The sequence below is a fragment of the Notolepis coatsorum genome (genome assembly GCF_963971535.1).
Source record: "Notolepis coatsorum genome assembly, chromosome: 4".
Taxonomy (NCBI): domain Eukaryota; kingdom Metazoa; phylum Chordata; class Actinopteri; order Aulopiformes; family Paralepididae; genus Notolepis; species Notolepis coatsorum.
The window spans coordinates 73,205,449-73,224,528 of record NC_140168.1 but is presented as its reverse complement, the minus strand read 5'-3'; the positions used below and the strand labels follow the sequence as shown (position 1 = coordinate 73,224,528).

At 43.8% G+C, this 19,080-nt stretch overlaps 1 protein-coding gene across 1 annotated transcript in view; it reads left to right on the top strand.

The window, feature by feature from the left end:
* LOC311226559 (zinc transporter ZIP4-like) overlaps window positions 1–19,080 on the top strand; it is a gene marked incomplete at its 3' end in the record, with an annotated part of 44,247 nt that overhangs the window by 16,408 nt on the left and 8,759 nt on the right. Inside the window, 9 exon segments of the mRNA XM_084311979.1 lie at window positions 5,591–5,768; window positions 5,771–5,942; window positions 6,104–6,170; window positions 7,093–7,291; window positions 9,398–9,825; window positions 12,379–12,553; window positions 13,304–13,476; window positions 15,878–16,051; window positions 17,705–17,800. Of these exon segments, the coding sequence (XP_084168105.1) occupies window positions 5,591–5,768; window positions 5,771–5,942; window positions 6,104–6,170; window positions 7,093–7,291; window positions 9,398–9,825; window positions 12,379–12,553; window positions 13,304–13,476; window positions 15,878–16,051; window positions 17,705–17,800 (1,662 nt within the window).

The window sequence follows — 19,080 nt, the reverse complement described above, 5'->3', positions numbered from 1 at the left end:
CCTTGACAGGGCAGTATAGCTCCACCCCCTCAAAACCACAGCTATGTAGATAGGAGTCCCAGCTATAGCTCCACCCCCTCAGTACTGTAAGGTTGTAAGAAGTGGACCCCAGCAGACAAAGCATGTCTCAAGATCAGAGGCATCACAAAGAGATGACTCAGAGAGTTCTCAAGATCAGAGGCATCACAAAGAGCTGACTCAGAGAGTTCTCAAGATCAGAGGCATCACAAAGAGATGACTCAGAGTTCTCAAGATCAGAGGCATCACAAAGAGATGACTCAGAGAGTTCTCAAGATCAGAGGCATCACAAAGAGATGACTCAGAGAGTTCTCAAGATCAGAGGCATCACAAAGAGATGACTCAGAGTTCTGGGAGAATAGTGGGTGTGGTTTATTCGAGCCAAGTTCCAAGGAGCAGGTGATAAGATAAGATAAAGATAAGATAAGATATTCCTTTATTGATCCCCCTCACAACATGCTGAAGCTCTTACACCGTCAACAACTTTTATAGGAAAACATGGTCAACCATATTTATAGGACGAGGTCATATTGACACGTACACTTCCAGAACAGTCAAGCGTCTCCAGAAGGGAAGGGGAGATCGGGTCTGACCATAAACTCGTAAAAACACCTTGACAAACATGATTATAAGTAGACAGCGCTGCAGCCAGAGAAACACTGTCTGACACACAAGGTACATACAGTATATATTATATTATATCTATATATATATTATATACAATATGTGTACTATATTATAGCTATATATAGTAATTTATTATACTGTGAATTTCTCCAGACCAGTCAGCAGTAGCGACCCCTCCCTCTATCCACGCTTAACTCCAACCTACACATCAGGCCAAATCAAAACGTGTACATACCAAGAGGGGCTCTTTTGCCTAGATCTGTTTGACATCTTAAGGTTAGGGTTAAGGTGGGTTGTGAGGTCATTGAGCTTAAGTTTAGGGCTAAGGTGGGTCGTGAGGACCAATGAGGTTAAAGGGGCACTTCACCAAAAAAAAAGTGCTGATTTATTTTGCACACAATCTCACACACATCCAAAAGAGACATCATCCGATTCCAAGGGATAAAAACATGATGAAATGGAAGCACTTATTTCCATCATGGTCCCTGGTATTAAGAGACAGGACATCAACATAAAACATTGAACATCATCATAAAACATTGAGAGACTATATCCATATATAAATATGCTACCCTCTCTCACCAGGGCCAGTGTAGCAGATCGGAAAGTTCCTAACTACAAAAGTAAACTAGCCAGAAGTACATTTCTTTACACAGGGAGTGAAGAATGGAACAAGGTCCCGAATCAAAACTGCTAAGCCACTGACTGGCTTTAAAGTCCAGCTAAACAAGTGGATGAGGGGCAGGTTAGGATAAGAGTCCTGCTCCTGAAGCAGATACTTTACAACTAGGGATGTCCGATATTATCGGCCTACCGATATTGGCATTAAAATGTGATATCGGAAAATATCGGTATCGGTTTTCAAATTTTTCAATATTTTTTTACATTTCTATAATCTTTATTTACCCAGGCAAGCAAGTAAGAACAAATTCTGATTTTATTTATTGTCAAAAGTATGCATAATGTTGTGTTAATTCCACAACAAGAGATATGTAATGTTAATTACCTGAAATTATTCCGTTTTTTGGGGGGGGGGGGGGGGGGACCCTGCATATATCGGTTGATATCGGTATCGGAAATTAAGAGTTGGACAATATCGGTATATTGGTATCGGTAAAAAAGCCAATATCGAGCATCCCTATTTACAACCTTTTGTCTGCTCTAGTTTGACCTGAATTGTTTTTATTATGCTTATTGTAATGTTTTTATTGTAATGTGATATTTGTAGGATATCAATGAATCAACAATTGTATACATGTTTGTTTCCCACTACAGTGCTTGCTGCCGTACCCTAAGGACCGCAATGGAAATAAATTGAACTTTTTTGCGTAATCCTGATGAATTTGTATGCATACCATGTGTATTCTTAATTTGTCAAATCAAATCAAATCAAATTGAGACTCTTTTGTCAACCCTGAGCCACCCTAGGCTGTTGAAGTGGGGCTGGTCTAAATGTGTATGAGTGGGGAGCTGCAATTTGAATATGGTCACAGGTGATTGGTAAAAAAAACTATCCTTTGGTTCATTTCAATTTACTCAAACATAGTAACAGACACAATATTTCTGACACTGGGAATACATACCCTGAGGTCCATAGATGTCCCTAGATACTAAGAACATGCAAATGGACCTTGTAGAAGTGGAGCAATCTTCCATTTACTTGGGTATGTACTTTTAGGCGGATTTTCTGAAAACATGGCTAGGGCTTAACACTTTCGCGGCCACTGGGATCCGTCTAATCTCACTCTATACGGCCATCTTATAACAACCTTTCATTGTGCGTGAGGCTGTTTGTAGAGCTAAATCTATACTTTATATTATTGCTATCTGTCCATTGTCATTGTCGATTGACACTATAAACCGTCCCTTCAATATGCCTTAAAGAAATAATTTTTTCATCATTACATTCCCATTTTATAGCGTTGTGAATATGAACGTTATACCGCAATGTTCTGGGGTATTTCCTGGAAGGCGAGATACAGGGCGCTAAGCTAATAACGTTAAATCGAATGGCGTTTCGGCTATACACAAGCTAGAGCTAAAACTCAAAATGCATATTATCGGTATCATGGTCCACCGTGAATGCATGAAAGGGGGGGGGGGGGGGGGACACACACGTCGTTTCTGATTATTGATTACCAATAACGGCATTAGCCTCAGTAGCCTCATTCGCTGACCGGGTGGATGGCTATCAAAGCAAGGCCCGATCGGGCTGTAATTTACGTGAAAAAGCTCTTACCGTGGGCCGGTTGGATCGCAAACAGGATTTCCCAGTTATCGATCGCCATCTAGTAGATTGATATGTCCATTGGCTGATGCTATATTCCTTTACTGCATACTGAATTCAGCGTCCCAAACAGTATTCCAAGCTACATGCTACAGGCATAGCTTTAGGCTAACAGGAAAATCCACCCATGATGAAAAAAAAAAAACACCGGTCTGTAACAGGGAACACTGCATTGTCGAGACAGTGTCCCTACGAGGATCTGGCCGGTAATGCACTTTTCCGAATTCCAAGAGTAGGGTAAATCTGCAGTGCTGCTCTGTGACATTGAGTAGGATATTACAATGGAATAAAAGCCAAAACAACCTTACCACGTATATATATGTGGTTGGCCCTCAAGCGTTGGATCCGAAACGGTTGGCCACGAATGTGTTAAGAGGTTAACAAGGATTTTATGGCCTCATTGACATCACTGGTGGCCATATTTAAACACACTAAATGAATGTGTGCAAAACTGTTTAGAGTTTTTGGATGTGTGAGATTATGTGAGATTAATTACCACCTCCGGTTTTGCCTAATTTCATACTCCTCTATCCACTAAGTGCAATATATGTATACTTATTCATCCTATGGATATACTGACTGCAAGCAACTTTGTTTGCTGTGATAACTGCCCCTTTAAGGTTAGAGTTAAGGTGGGTCGTGAAGTCCATTGAGGTTAAGGTTGTTCCTGTTTGCGGACGACTCTGACAAGAACAAGTTACAGGTTGAAAAAACCCTCAGCTCAAAACTAGGCAAAATCTGTATATGGCTCGCTGATAACAAACTATCACTACACATGGGCAAAACAGAGTCCATTCTCTTCGGTTCAAATAACAAACTCAGCAAGACCGACGGCTTCTCAGTTACAGTGGGTGACAATATTGTCACAAGGAAAGAAGATATTACCTACCTGGGTTCCATCCTAGAGGCAAATCTTTCCTGTGACAAAATGGCATCCAATGTAATAAAAAAAGTCAACCAACGAACTCGATTCTTGTACCGGATCTCCTCACTGGTAAACAAGAATACCCTGAAGACTCTGGCAGGAGCACTCATTCAAGGGTACTACGACTATGCTTGCACCTCATGGTACCAAAGCACCTCAAAGGCGCTAAAAACAAAATTACAAACATCTCAAAACAAACTGGTCAGACTACTGCTTGACCTTACTCCTAGAACCCATCTCACCCCTGCCCACTTTGACAACCTAGGATGGCTTAGAGTAGACGACAGAGTACAGCAACTTGCAATGGGCCTGGTCTACAAGATACACTACACGACCAAGGTACCCATGTACATGTCAAAATACTTCCCAAAGGTCAGTGAATACCACGATCACAACACCAGAGGGAGCTCCACAAACATGTTAAACCAGATTCGGCTCAAACAAGGACTAAACACGTTTCGCAATTATGCCACATCAATGTGGAACGCCCTACCCAAAGCTGTAAAGGAATGTGAATCACTACCCACTTTGAAAAACACTCTAAAAAAACACCTACGGGAGACTGCAATTCGAAACTGGCCCCTGTAAATGTCCTAACACAACCCCCTCCAATGTACAGTAAATTACCAAGTATGGTCTTGTCAATATTCCAATGTACAGTTTAGCTTGTACAGTGGTACAGTGTCCCCACCCACCCCTCCTACCCAACCTCCCCCCCCCACTCCTATCCACACCCCCCCCCCCCCCCCCCACCCAACCACCTCCAATGTACAGCCCCCCCCCCCCCCCCACCTACCCAACCTCCTCCAATGTACAGTTTCTACGTCAAATGTATATACTTTTTTTTCTGGACTCTTTTCGTATCACAAACAGTACTGTATTTGCAAATCTGGTATGTCATAAATGTATAGATGTAGCAGTACTGTCTATCTGTATGTCATGTATGTCATATATGTTACGATGAATTGAAAATGGGGGACCCTGATGTAAACAAGACGAAAGTCTTTCTCTGGTCTGCATCCCCTTAACAATTGTATGTATTGAGCTGTACTGTACTGTACCCATTCTGCAATCTGTTAATAAAGTTTTCATTCATTCATTCAAGGTCAGTGTTAAGGTGGGTTGCGAGGTCATTGAGGTTAAGGTTAGAGTTAAGTTGGGTCATCAGGTCTATTGAGGTTAGGGTTAAGGTGAGATGGGTTTATAGAGTTACATCATTCTGTTCTGGCTCTTGTTACTTGTTGTTACAAGTCTTCATTGGAATCAAGACTTGTATGGCTGTGTATTGTTCAGAAAAGCTGTGTTAAGCTATAGGGACTGGAGTGTGTGTTTGTGTGTTAATGACCAGTCAGACCTGCGTCTGTCACGACTCCACACTGAGAACTCATGTGGTTCTTGTCTGACTAATTAGTGTTTACATCACTAAATATAAACCCAGCTTAATGCTTTGTCATCATGTTTGTGGGTAAATCGTTTTTTAAATGGAGATTTAATCATTTGAATTAAGTTACCCCCCCCCCGCCCCCACACACACACACACTTTTGAAATGCTTCCATCACCACTGCCGAAAGCATTCATTGTGTTACACCTGTGTGTGTGCGTGTGTGTGTGTGTGTGTGTGTGTGTGTGTGTGTGTGTGTGTGTGTGTGTGTGTGTGTGTGTGTGTGTGTGTGTGTGTGTGTGTGTGTGTGTGTGTGTGTGTGTGTGTGTGTGTGTGTGTGTGTGTGTGCAGTGCAACCCAGCAAGCAGCGTCCACCAGTTGATCAGAAACCACTCCATCCATGGAGGGGAGGGACGTGAAGCGGAAGCGAGAGGAAGAGGAGGCAGGTTGGTGGTGAAGGTGTCCGAGTTTCCCAGGCTAGCGGCAGGCTCTGTCCTCTACCTGACCTCCCCTGGCCTGGCCTGTACTACTATGGCCGAGGGAGATGGGGAGAGGAGACGGAACGCTTCCTACACAGGATAACCCGCCACCGCCACGAGGAGAATGGATTGGCCCGTGACCATGCGGAGGACCATATAGACATCCACGGACTGGAGACTGTGATGGAGGAGATGGGAAGGCACTACAGCCTCTACAGCACCAGGTAATGAACCACATGCCACAGCATCCTCTAGCAGGGCCTTTAGCAGTAAGGAGAAACAACCTACCATAACTCCGGTGGCGTGCACAGATAGGGCTGAAGGGGGGCTTGAGCCCCTGCCCTTTTGCCCAAGTGCCCTTCCAAAAATATATATATTGTGGCAGATATCATCCCCCGTCACATGACTATGTGGAGGAGGGAGATACTACTGCCACGGCAGAGGAGATAATGGTGGAGTGATTGGGACTGATTGAATACACCTGTGTACCACGTGATCCCCACATCCCCCACACACACAGAGACACACATAGCATAAACCCTAGGAGAGACAGAAGAGTGGAGTGGAGGTGAGGAAGAAGCAGAGTTTGTGGAGAGAGTGTGAGATACTGAGTTTGTGAGGTGAGAGGTAGTTTGAAGGAGAGTTAGAGCGAGAAGGTGTTCGTGTTACTGGACCCTGGACTGGCTGAGATACCCCCTTGTGAAACTGACCCTGGACCGGATGACAAACCCTGAGTATTGAACATTCCCTTTTTGTACGAGAGCCTGGAACATGTTTTGACCCTGGACTGTTATATGACCACTCTATTGCCCATCGGACTTATACTGCAGATCAATAAATATCATTTGTTTATTGAAATTGTGCTTGTGTCGCCATTGGAATTGTTTGTTTTGGTCCGTGTCGAGCCTGAACTCCACAAGGCTCGTCACAATATATTTAAAAAATAAATCAAATATGAAGATGGAAATGTATACATTTACATTACATTTTGTCATTTAGCTGACGCTTTTATCCGAATCGACTTACAAGTTTTGTACGACAAGTCAGCAGGAAGGGTACAACTCTATCAGCTGAGTAACAATGTTCATCAAAGTGTTCAAACTGCTTCTCACCTGACAGCTAGGAGCTTCTGCTGTGTCTCTAAACTTAAAGCAGCTTTGTAGCTGCTAACGTTAGCTTGCCAGCCAGGTACAACATTCCAATGTGTCTCCTAATGATGATGTGTGTTCTTATCACCATGGTAACCAAACTGTCTCTCCCTCCTCTTCTTTATCACTGTCGTTACCAGAACTCTCTTTCCCACTCTCTCTTCTTTATCACCATGGTAACCAGACCTGTCTCTCCCTCTCTCCTCTTTATCACCATGGTAACCAGGAATGCGAGACACCTGAGGACATCATAGCAGAGGTCAGCTTGCCGGCAAGTGGCCTGGCGGAAGTGGACGTAGTTTTGGGGCGTGTCCTGTACCACACACTGCGAGGCGACTGCTTCGACAGCCAATCGCTGCCCAAGGAGAACTACTTCCTGGATTACATCATGAACCGAATAGGAGCAGAGAACTTTACTGTCAATGGTGACGCTCTCTCTCTCACTCACACACACACACACACACACACACACACACACACACACACACACACACACACACACACACACACACACACACACACGCACACGCACACGCACACGCACACACACACACACACACACACACACACACACACACACACACACACCGCACACACACGCACACACATGCACACACATACACACACACACACTTAAAGAACTGATTAGAGCCAATCACATCCCGTCTCACTCTCACTAGTGGTCAACAGTGTCGGACTGTGGTTGTACTGGGTGGCTCCTAGTGGTCAACAGTGTCAGACTGTGGTTGTACTGGGCGGCTCCTAGTGGTCAACAGTGTCGGACTGTGGTGTACTGGGTGGCTCCTAGTGGTCAACAGTGTCAGACTATGTTGTACTGGGTGGCTCCTAGTGGTCAACAGTGTCAGACTATGGTTGTACTGGGCGACTCCTAGTGGTCAACAGTGTCATACTGTGGTTGTACTGGGCAGCTCTTAGTGGTCAACAGTGTCATACTGTGGTTGTACTGGGCAGCTCTTAGTGGTCAACAGTGTCAGACTGTGGTTGTACTGGGCAGCTCTTAGTGGTCAACAGTGTCAGACTATGGTTGTACTGGGCGACTCCTAGTGGTCAACAGTGTCAGACTGTGGTTGTACTGGGCAGCTCTTAGTGGTCAACAGTGTCAGACTGTGGTTGTACTGGGCAGTCGTCTGGTAATCAGAAGGTTCCCGGTTTGATTCCGGTTCCTCCCGGCATATATATATATAAAAGAAAAAGTAAAAAGAAAATATATATATATATATATATATATATATATTTTTTAACTTTTTCTTTTTCTACTAGACTTCACTCAGGTGTATTATTGATACTCTCATTGATACTATGTTTGTTTCTGACTCAAAGTGTGTGTGTGTGAGAGAGAGAGAGAGAGAGAGAGAGAGAGAGAGAGAGAGAGAGAGAGAGAGAGAGAGAGAGAGAGAGAGAGAGAGAGAGAGAGAGAGAGAGAGAGAGAGAGAGAGAGAAAGAGAGAGAGAGAGAGAGAGAGATATTTCATGCACACTTTATTCATTGTTTTAAATGATTATTTTCTTTTAAGTTATTTTGTGCATCGCTCTGTTTTGAATTTGATGCAAATTTGCAATGCATGAGGGTCATCCTTTTGTGTTAAATGGCTGCATAAAGCAAGCATTTGTTGACTCATGTTGATAAGAGTATTAAAACTTGAAAAATCCGTTTAAGGTAGATTTAGAACAGATACAAAATATGCGATTAATTTGCGATTTAACTATGGACAATCATGCGATTAATCAGATTAAATATTTTAATCGATTGACAGCCTTAATTTAAGTGTATGATGGCCATATTCCTATATTCAGTTACGTCTCATAAGTTGTTGCAGCAATACCATTTGTTACACAGATTTGGTGCAAAATGTAAGAACTTTTGACCCCTCGAGAATTGATAAACATGGTCAAGAATCCCTCTAAAATACCACATTAAGACACCAAGACACCAAGATTTGGTATCAAAAGCCTTTGACATTTGAAGATTTCTGCAAGTATTGCTCATGACCCCACCTTATTGTCAATATACCTAGTCTCTAGTTTGTGGTTTTAAAGTTTCATGAAGCTGTGATTATCCTAGAGGTCACAGTAGGTAATTTTATACAGTGGTCAATATAATATAATATAATACAATTGGGCTCATTGGATCCACAACAGTCTCAGATCTCCAGTCATACCCAATTTATGCAAATCCAAGACTATTTAGAGACCCCAGTAAGCAGAAAATACGCAATATTTAGAATAGTACTACAGCATGCAAATAACTGTATGGTTCTTGCCCCAAACATAGGATTAGCATACAGTGGGCATGTCTGTAAAGGTGAGACTCGTGGCTACAAACATAACCCATTTTCATTCAGATATCTTGAGGTGACCCCTTTGAAAATTAGCCTAAATCTGGAGCATTATTTAGCCCCCTTCCCAACAAGCTAGAATGACATGTCTGATACCAATGGATACCATAGGTTGTTTAGTTTCACTCTAACATGAAACTGACTGATTTATGTGTTTGTCTGTGTATATGTACAGATTTAGAAGCCTTGATGACAAGTTTGAAGATAGGAGTCAACAACGAGGAGCATTCAGACCACCTCTCAGAGCATTCAGACCAACACTCAGAGCATTTAGACCACCTCTCAGAGCATTCAGACCAACACTCAGAGCATTCAGACCACCTCTCAGAGCATTCAGACCAACACTCAGAGCATTCAGACCACCTCTCAGAGCATTCAGACCAACACTCAGAGCATTCAGACCACCTCTCAGAGCATTCAGACCACCTCTCAGAGCATTCAGACCACCTCTCAGAGCATTCAGACCACCTCTCAGAGCATTCAGACCACCTCTCAGAGAACCATGAAGGTAATAGAGGTCGCAGGAGGAAGAGAAGCAGCCTAAAGCACCCCGGGGACCAGGAGCACCCAGTGGATCATGGGAGAAACAACACCTTTGACCAGGTAGCCATACGTCAACAAGCCGATATGCACATGCACACACACAAACACACACAAATACAGGTGTGTGTTTCTCTCTCTCTCTCCACCAAACCTCTCCTGCATGCTGTTCCAGAGACAGTTGTCGCGCTACAGCTCTACCTAATCACTGCTCTACAGACCTTGCAAATGGCCAGACTTTTCTCCAATGTTTCTTCCTTCTTATAAAAATGCAAATGTATTCCGAACACGAGGCGCTGTTGACACTGTAGGAGTCCCAGAAGATGGGAGTAAATGCAACACCAAGGATGCACGCTGCCGTTAAACAACCAGAGAAGAAGATCAGTGAGTCCTCTCCTGCAGCAGCTTAGTTGAATTACCTGCAAAGCTTCAGTCAACCGATCCATAACTTCAGAATGAATGAACCATCGACTGGTTCTTGGTACGTTTAGATCCATCCAGGGTCCTACGTGTCGATGTAGTCGCATCTTTAACGCTACAACCAGTTGCCGATTCGTATCTGTGAATCTTTACACCACTAATTATAATACATCAATACATCATTATCATTCTGGTTGCGAAACAATACAAATGTTGACAAGATGTGCAACATGGCTAAAGTTGAGACGTGTCGAACTTTGAGTGTCCCCAAAACACGCCGCTTGAAAGACACGAGGCATGTAGCTTGTAAGACACACGTCTTCCACAACTCAACCGTAGAAAACAACTGCAAAAAGACACAGGTGTGTTCCGTAGTGGAATCGCCTGTCTTTTCAATACACTGTCCCCTTTGTCTCTACCTAACACCTACCCTTTACCTTTACCATGCCCCCCTTCCGGCCCCTCCATGTCTCATCCTCCTATCTCCTTCACCTTTCTCCAGCCCCTCCTTTGACCCCCGCCCCCATGTCTCATTGTCTCACCCCTCCTACTGTATCTCCTTCACCTTTCTCCAGCCCCCTCCTTTTGACACCCCCCCCCCCCCCCCCCATGTCTCATCCCACCTGGTCGCGTCTATACTTTTACCAACAAACTTCCAGTTCCGCGTTCGCGTTCTGCGATCTGATTGGCCACTGACGTTTCTGGTCATGTGACATGTGCGCCAATCGTTGTGACGCCATGTTTCTGCGCCTATTTCCGCCTCTAACAGCCTGCAAACTACCTAACGCCTAGTTTATCACTGGTTAAGCTTAGGCGACTCTTTCGAAGTTGGTTAAGGTTAGAGTTTGGAATCAGGGCTGGTGGTCTATCGCCATGCTCTAAGACAAACTCTAACCTTAACCAACTTCAAAAGAGTGCCTAAGCTTAACCAGTGATAGAAACAGGCATCACACGATTGGCGCAGATGTCACATGACCAGAAACGTCAGTGGCCAATCAGATCGCGGAAAATGCAAGTTAGTTGGTAAAAGTATACTGACCACACCCCTTTAAATATCGGCGTACAACATTATTCGGGGAGCCACTTCCGGGGGTCCCAGGCCAGGACAGGACTTCCGGTCTGGTCTTCTGAAGCCAACTCCTGTATTTTATCCTAATAAATTTGTAACAACCAACTATGGACCAGCGAATTATTCCTCCGGTACATCCACGACAGTTCCAAGAACGTCCTGATCTGATCTCAGCCTAAGCTTTGCGGTCTGTGCCCTGAAACTAATGATGTTAAGAGACACCTGCACCATGGAAAGAAGAGAGGAACATCTCACAGACTTAATGGATGCTTGTAAGATTTGTACAAGGTTGAATCACTGTGTTTATTGTTTGTTTGTTTGTTTGTTTTATTTAGATCCCCATTAGCTTTTGCATGGCAGCAGCTACTCTGTAATGTGATTGTGTGTTCAATTCTACCTCAAACTGGAGGAGAGACCTGGCCACCTGAGACTCACTCCTGTCCGTGCTCCTGGGGGGGGGGTCATTGAAGCAGGCTATTCTCTGTCCTGCTCCACACTGGTGAAACGAACTTCCCACCACAGTCAGGACAGCTGAATAGCACCCAATCTTCCACCGTTGACTAAAAACACACTTTTTCAATCATTGTTTTACTACCATGTACTATACTACTATGCCTATACTAGTACCTACTATGCTAATGTGTCTATACCACTACCTACTATGCTACTACGTATATCTATACTAGTATCTACTAGAGTATGTACTATGCTACTATGTCTATACTCAGTGTTTCCCATTAATTACCTAGACTGTGGCGGCCCCGCCACAGTTTTATAATGAACCGAAAGAATAAAAGAATTAAAAAAGAATAAAACCTATGGGACCAAGGTTCACCCACCACAGTCTCACAACATCCTGTGGGAAACACTGATACTACTATCTACTATGTACTATGCTACAATGCCTATACTATTATGTACTATGCTACTATGCCTATACTACTATACTATGTACTATGCTACTATGCCTCTACTACTACCTACTATGCTAATATGTCTATATACTACTATGCACTCAGAGTGTAGCACTCAAGCTCAGCACTGTTTGACGAACAATACCACTGACCCTCTCTATCTCTCTCTCCCTCTATCTCTCTCTCCCTCTCTCTTTCTTTCTCCCTCCTTAGCGCTGTTTCTCAGCAGAAGACTTGTTGTTGATTCATGGTCAGGTTGGGAACCACTCTGTTCTGGGTCGGTCTGACCTGACTCGGCTCAGCCCAGCTTTGCTGCAGCAGGTTCTGAGTGGGGCCTGTAGCGAGACCACCGGACCAGCGGAACCAGATGACCTGACCCAGACCGAGAGTGAGACACACACACACACACACACACACACACACACACACACACACACACACACACACACACACACACACACACACACACACACCACACACACACACACACACACACACACACACACACACACACACACACAAACACACACACACGTCACACACACACACACGTCACACACACACACACACACACACACACGCACACACACACAGGACTACACACAAACACATGAGGCACACACACACATTCATTAATGTCTTAGAACAGAGGAATAACATGTATGAATTCTGAAATTGGGTGTAGTTATTTCAGCTGGATGACTGTTGGTGTGTTGATAGTTATTTCAGCTGGATGACTGTTGGTGTGTTGATAGTTATTTTATCAGGATGACTGTTGGTGTGTTGATAGTTATTTCAGCTGGATGACTGTTGGTGTGTTGATAGTTATTTCAGCTGGATGACTGTTGGTGTGTTGATAGTTATTTCAGCTGGATGACTGTTGTGTGTTGATAGTTATTTCAGCTGGATGACTGTTGGTGTGTTGATAGTTATTTTATCAGGATGACTGTTGGTGTGTTGATAGTTATTTCAGCTGGATGACTGTTGGTGTGTTGATAGTTATTTTATCAGGATGACTGTTGGTGTGTTGATAGTTATTTCAGCTGGATGACTGTTGGTTGTGTTGATAGTTATTCCAGTTACATGTTGCTGTTTGAGTGCTTGTTGTGTTTTGCAATAACCTCATTATGTATTGCAGGGTATCTGTATGCAACACTGGCCAACACGGTGATCACCCTGACGTCTATGTTTGGCATCGTGGTTCTGCTGTGCACCTCCTGCTCCAGCGTGTTCCAGATGACCATCCAGTTCTGCATCAGTCTGGCCGTGGGCTCGCTGACCGGAGACGCCTTACTGCACCTACTGCCTATGGTGAGTGGGTAGATGGAATACAGGTTACAGTGCCCAGGGGAGCATGCTACATACACACTACATACACACTACATACACACTACATACACACTACATACACACTACATACACACTACATATACACTACATACACACACACTACATACACACACACTACATACACACTACATACACACACACTACATACACACTACATACACACTACATACACACACACTACATACACACTACATATACACTACATACACACACACTCCATACACACACACACTACATACACACACACTACAACACTACATACACACTACATACACACACTACCTGTACATACACACTACATACACACTACATACACACACACTACATACACACTATACACACTACATACACCACACTACATACACACTACATACACACTACATACACACACACTACATACACACTCCATACACACACTACATACACACACACACTACATACACACACACACACACTACACACACTACATACACACTACATACACACACACTACATACACACTAAATACACACTACATACACACACACACTACATACACACACATTACATACACACTACATACACACACTACATACACACACTACATACACACACACTACATACACACACACTACCTGTACATACACACTACATACACACTACATACACACACACACTACATACACACTACAGAACCAGACGGTTTGACCGGTGTGATCTTCACCGGCTTCTGTGTTGGCTCCACAGTCCTGGCTCCAATATTGTTGCTAAGCAACTAGTGATTGTATTCCAGCTGATCTTTAAGATCTTGGTCATCACCGGGCGGCTAAGTGGGCAAGGCGCTCGCCACTAACGCAGGAGATGCTGGTATCGAGCCCAGCTCTCGGCGTTGCTACCGGCTTGGCCGGTCGTTCATACTAACACAATTGGCAGTGTTAGGCGTGGGAAAGCCGGTGGGTGGGAATTGGACGTTGTGGACAGCGACTCCTACAGGTCGGTTGGTGCGCCTGTACAGCAGAATCAGGAAGTATTGGGGGCAGCGTGAGCCTCCCACGCGTTACTCCTCGCCACTGAGAGATCGCGCTGTTCAGGTGAAAAGATGCAACAGCTGCCTCCTCGTGTACCGGAGGGGACACGTGATGCAAGGCTTGGTCCTCACTGCAGCTGACCAGTGGGAGGCATGGTCTAGCAACGTTCGAGACAGGGGAGGGGAGAATTGAAGGGAGAATTGGCGAGGCGAAATTGGGATGGGAGAAAAATAGAAAATAAGGAGAGAAAGTGGATACAATTTAAAAATGTTTAAGATCTTGGTCATCACCATAGTGATCTTATGAATGAATCTTGACTTGACTTGACTTGACTTGACTTATGGCGGACATTGGGCAACACTTGTTAGTTGTAGAGAAGAGGCAGGAATCAGGTTTCCATAGTCCAACCTGGACAAACTCTGTCTATCTAGCAACACTGTACTTATTGTACTTATTTTATGTATGTACTTTCTACATTGCACTACTTTTATTGTCTTGTATACCTATTCTTATGTCTGCATTACTTTTATTCTGTCAACTGTATGCTAATTATATGCCTACTGTTGGATTCTGATCAATCAGCCAGTATCACGTCTTCGTCTGTTTGGCTTGTGTTATCATCTCTCCATCCACTGACCATGCGTTGTGTTTATTTCCCTCTGTCTTCACATACTGGCTGTATAATCTTTGTCATTCCCCTTTAATGCAATCCGCAAGCATAAGAATTCACCACCTCCATAAGAATTCGACCCTTGACAGTGTAATACCTTTCTTGAAAGAGCGTTGTTTATTACATAAACAGAAGCCTCAGCTCAGATGTTATCAGATTGTATTGTCCTTGCTATCGTCTCTTCTGTTGTTCAGTCCAATAGTGGCTCAGGCGTTGTCATTAGCCAGAACCCTTCTCCCATTAGCCGAAGCTAATGATGATGTGGCATCCCCCCCCCCCCCCACCGGCGAGGGTGAGAGGGATGAGAGTCTCTGATGGTTTCTTCTCTTCTGTGTGGTTCGTATCTCAGTCTGCCCTTACCCCGAAGAAAACGTACTTTTCTATATTCTCGCCATAGCAATGACAGGCCCGGCCTCTCTTCGGTCGCTATGTGACGCACTGTCATGGTAACAACCTTTAACACACATAAAACGCTGTTTCTAATGATGTCAAACCTCTCCCCATCGCTCCGACCCACCCCTCTTGCTGCTTATCAGTTTGTTTGAACCGTTTGTCATAGAGACAATACAGACCCTCTCCCGTTGGCCGGCGGTGCACAGGCGTCACCCACACTTGTCTAGTTATTATTATTATCTATGGTTCTGGATAATTTAAGCTAACTGTATCTCTGTGTGTTGGTGTCCAGTTCCTAGGTCTCCACGGCCACTCAGACAGCAATGGACACCAGGAGGAGACTCCAGACCACATATACAAGATGCTGGTGGTAATGGCTGGTATCTACTACTTCTACCTGATGGAGACCATCTTCGCTATGGTCACTCATAAAAAGACTCATCATCATCATCCTCATCACCACGGGGTATCTGTCCATCTATATATCTATCTATCTATCTATCTATCTACAGTATATATCTATCTATATAATATATCATCTATCTATCTACAGTATATATCTATCTATATAATATATCATCTATCTATCTACAGTATATATATATCTATATAATATATCATCTATCTATCTACAGTATATATAATTAAGCATTACATCACACGCAGGAGTGGTTTGTGACCAATAAACCATGCCTAGGGGTGGTTGTTAGGCCCGAGGCGCAGCCGAGGGTCGTTAGACCCCCCTAGGCATGGTTTATTGGTCACAAATCACGACTGCACGTGGTGTAAAGCTTTTATACAACTGCCAGATTCATCCAACCTTATTTCTATACAATAAACACACATTAATCGAAGATTTATTGAAAAAACCATCCGCCAGAAAAAGTAGTTCCCACAACTCCATGTGGAAGCAGCTTGAAGTGCATCCAACCAAACTAACACATCCAACTGTGTATTATTGGAATGATTGAGAGAAGTTGCCTCATGTGGAAGCAGCTTGAAGTGCATCCAACCAACTAACACATCCAACTGTGTATTATTGGAATGATTGATTGAAAATTTTATTACCAGATGCAGAATATAAAGTAGGTAAAACAAATTAAAACGTTTTCTTTGCCCTATAGGAAAAAAACTTTTTCTTCGCCCTATTTTTTTATTTATTTCTTTTAGCCTAAACTTAACCAGTTGGAAACCAGGGGTACAGTAATAAAATTAGCAATCAACCAATCAATCAATTCAATAGACCATGCTCACTTAAAACAGCGCTGCTTCTCTCTCAGTCTGACTCCCCCGCTGTTGCAGACAGGAGTGTGTGTGTGTGTGTGTGTGTGTGTGTGTGTGTGTGTGTGTGTGTGTGTGTGTGTGTCACAGTGTGTGTGTGCGTGTGTGTGTATGTGTGTGTGTGTGTGTGTGTGTGTGTGTGTATGTGTGTGTGTGTGTTTGTGGGTACGCCAGCGACAGTGTGAGAGAGAACGCTGCAGTCAGTAGAAAGAAGGAAGTAGAAATTTAAATCAATCAATTAATCTATCAATCAAACCGCGATTTTTCTTTTGTTCTAGATTGTCTCAAGACCCATCAATTACATCATCCAACATTGTTTAAAGGACTAACACATTCCCCTTGATAGAATCGCTTCATATTTAGTCGTTATGGTGCTTTCAACATAACCATTTGTTGTCCGCGATCCTGTTTTCTCCCGGAGTGAGCCGGGGAGGATTATGTGATTCGGTTGTGGGCGGGTCCTGAGCCCAGGACCGTGGATTGTTGCCAATAAAGACGTGTGAATGGCCAATCAGAATCGAGAAATGTGCATGCCGTTGTATAACTATCTATATAATATATCATCTATCTATCTACAGTATATATCTATCTATATAATATATCATCTATCTATCTACACAGTATCTATCTATTATGCATGAGATTTAAAAACAACCTCCCACCTCTTTCTCCCTCCCTCTCTCTCTCTCCCCTCTTTCTCTTGATCTCTATCTCTGCCTCCATCTCTTCCTCTTTCCCCCCTCTCTCTCCCTTTCTCTATTTCTCTCTCTCTCTTTCCCCTTCTCTCTCTCTCTCTCTACCTCTCTGTCTCTCCCCCCCCCTCTCTCTCTCTCTACAGGAGGAGTCAGAGCCTCATCATTGTGACCATGGGAAGGTTCTGGAGATGTTCCAACAGAAGAGACAGAAGAAACAGTCATCATCCCAATCTGACCTGGTAACACATACACACTACAGTACACACACACACACACCACACCACATTCACACTACATACACACACTATAAATTTGATTTGATTTGATTTGATTACATACACACACGCACTACATACACACACACTACACACATACACATTCCATACACACACACTACATACTGTGACAGACTCTGGGGTGTTACGAGCTGTCACCAAATTGGAATGAACAAAACACACACGGCACAAGGTAGAAGCACGTTTAACAGCAGTTTTATTACTGTTTAGGGGAAAAGGAGAGGTTAGGGAAATCTTCAGCCAGTCCGTAATACAATAGAATCGTCTTGGTCCGTTAGCGGGGTCCGGTACACAGAGAGCGGTTCTCATACGGGCGGGGGCTGATCCAGGAAAAGGGACGTCAGACAAGCAGGGGTCGATACACATGCGGGTTCTCAGACGTAGCACACAGCAGGGTCCTCCTTCCAAAAGCAGATAACAACGCATTGGTCACACAGACAATAATCTTCTCTTCTTCTCTCTCTTACTCACGTCTCCTCCCTTCTGTCTGGTTTCGCCTCAGCTACTCCAATGAATCTGTATTTCTGTCTCCATTTCTATGCTGCTTGATTGAGTGATGATTGCGCTCACTGTCTCGGGCGCGTCTGGCACAGGTGCGCTTCATCTGTGCTGATGCGCTCTGTTCTGGTGGGAGTCTCTCCGGAACTCCTAATATGGGCATATGCCCCAGTACCTTGGCCGACACATAGCGGACGTCTATTACCACGCCAGCCGTTCTGTCACAATACACACACACACTACATACACTACTACATACACACTACATACATACACACTACATACACACCCACACTACATACACACTAAATACACACTACATACACACACACTACATACACACTACATAGACACACACACACACACTACAGACACACTACATACACACACATTACATAGACACTACATACACACACACACTACATGCTACCTACACACACGCTACATACACACACTACATACACACTACATACACACACACTACATACACACACACTACATACACACATACACACACACACTACATACACATGCACTACATACACACTTACACACACACACACACACACACACTACATACACACATACTACATACACACACACTACAGACACACTACATACACACACATACATAGACACTACATACACACACACACTACATGCTACCTACACACACGCTACATACACACACTACATACACACTACATACACACACACTACATACA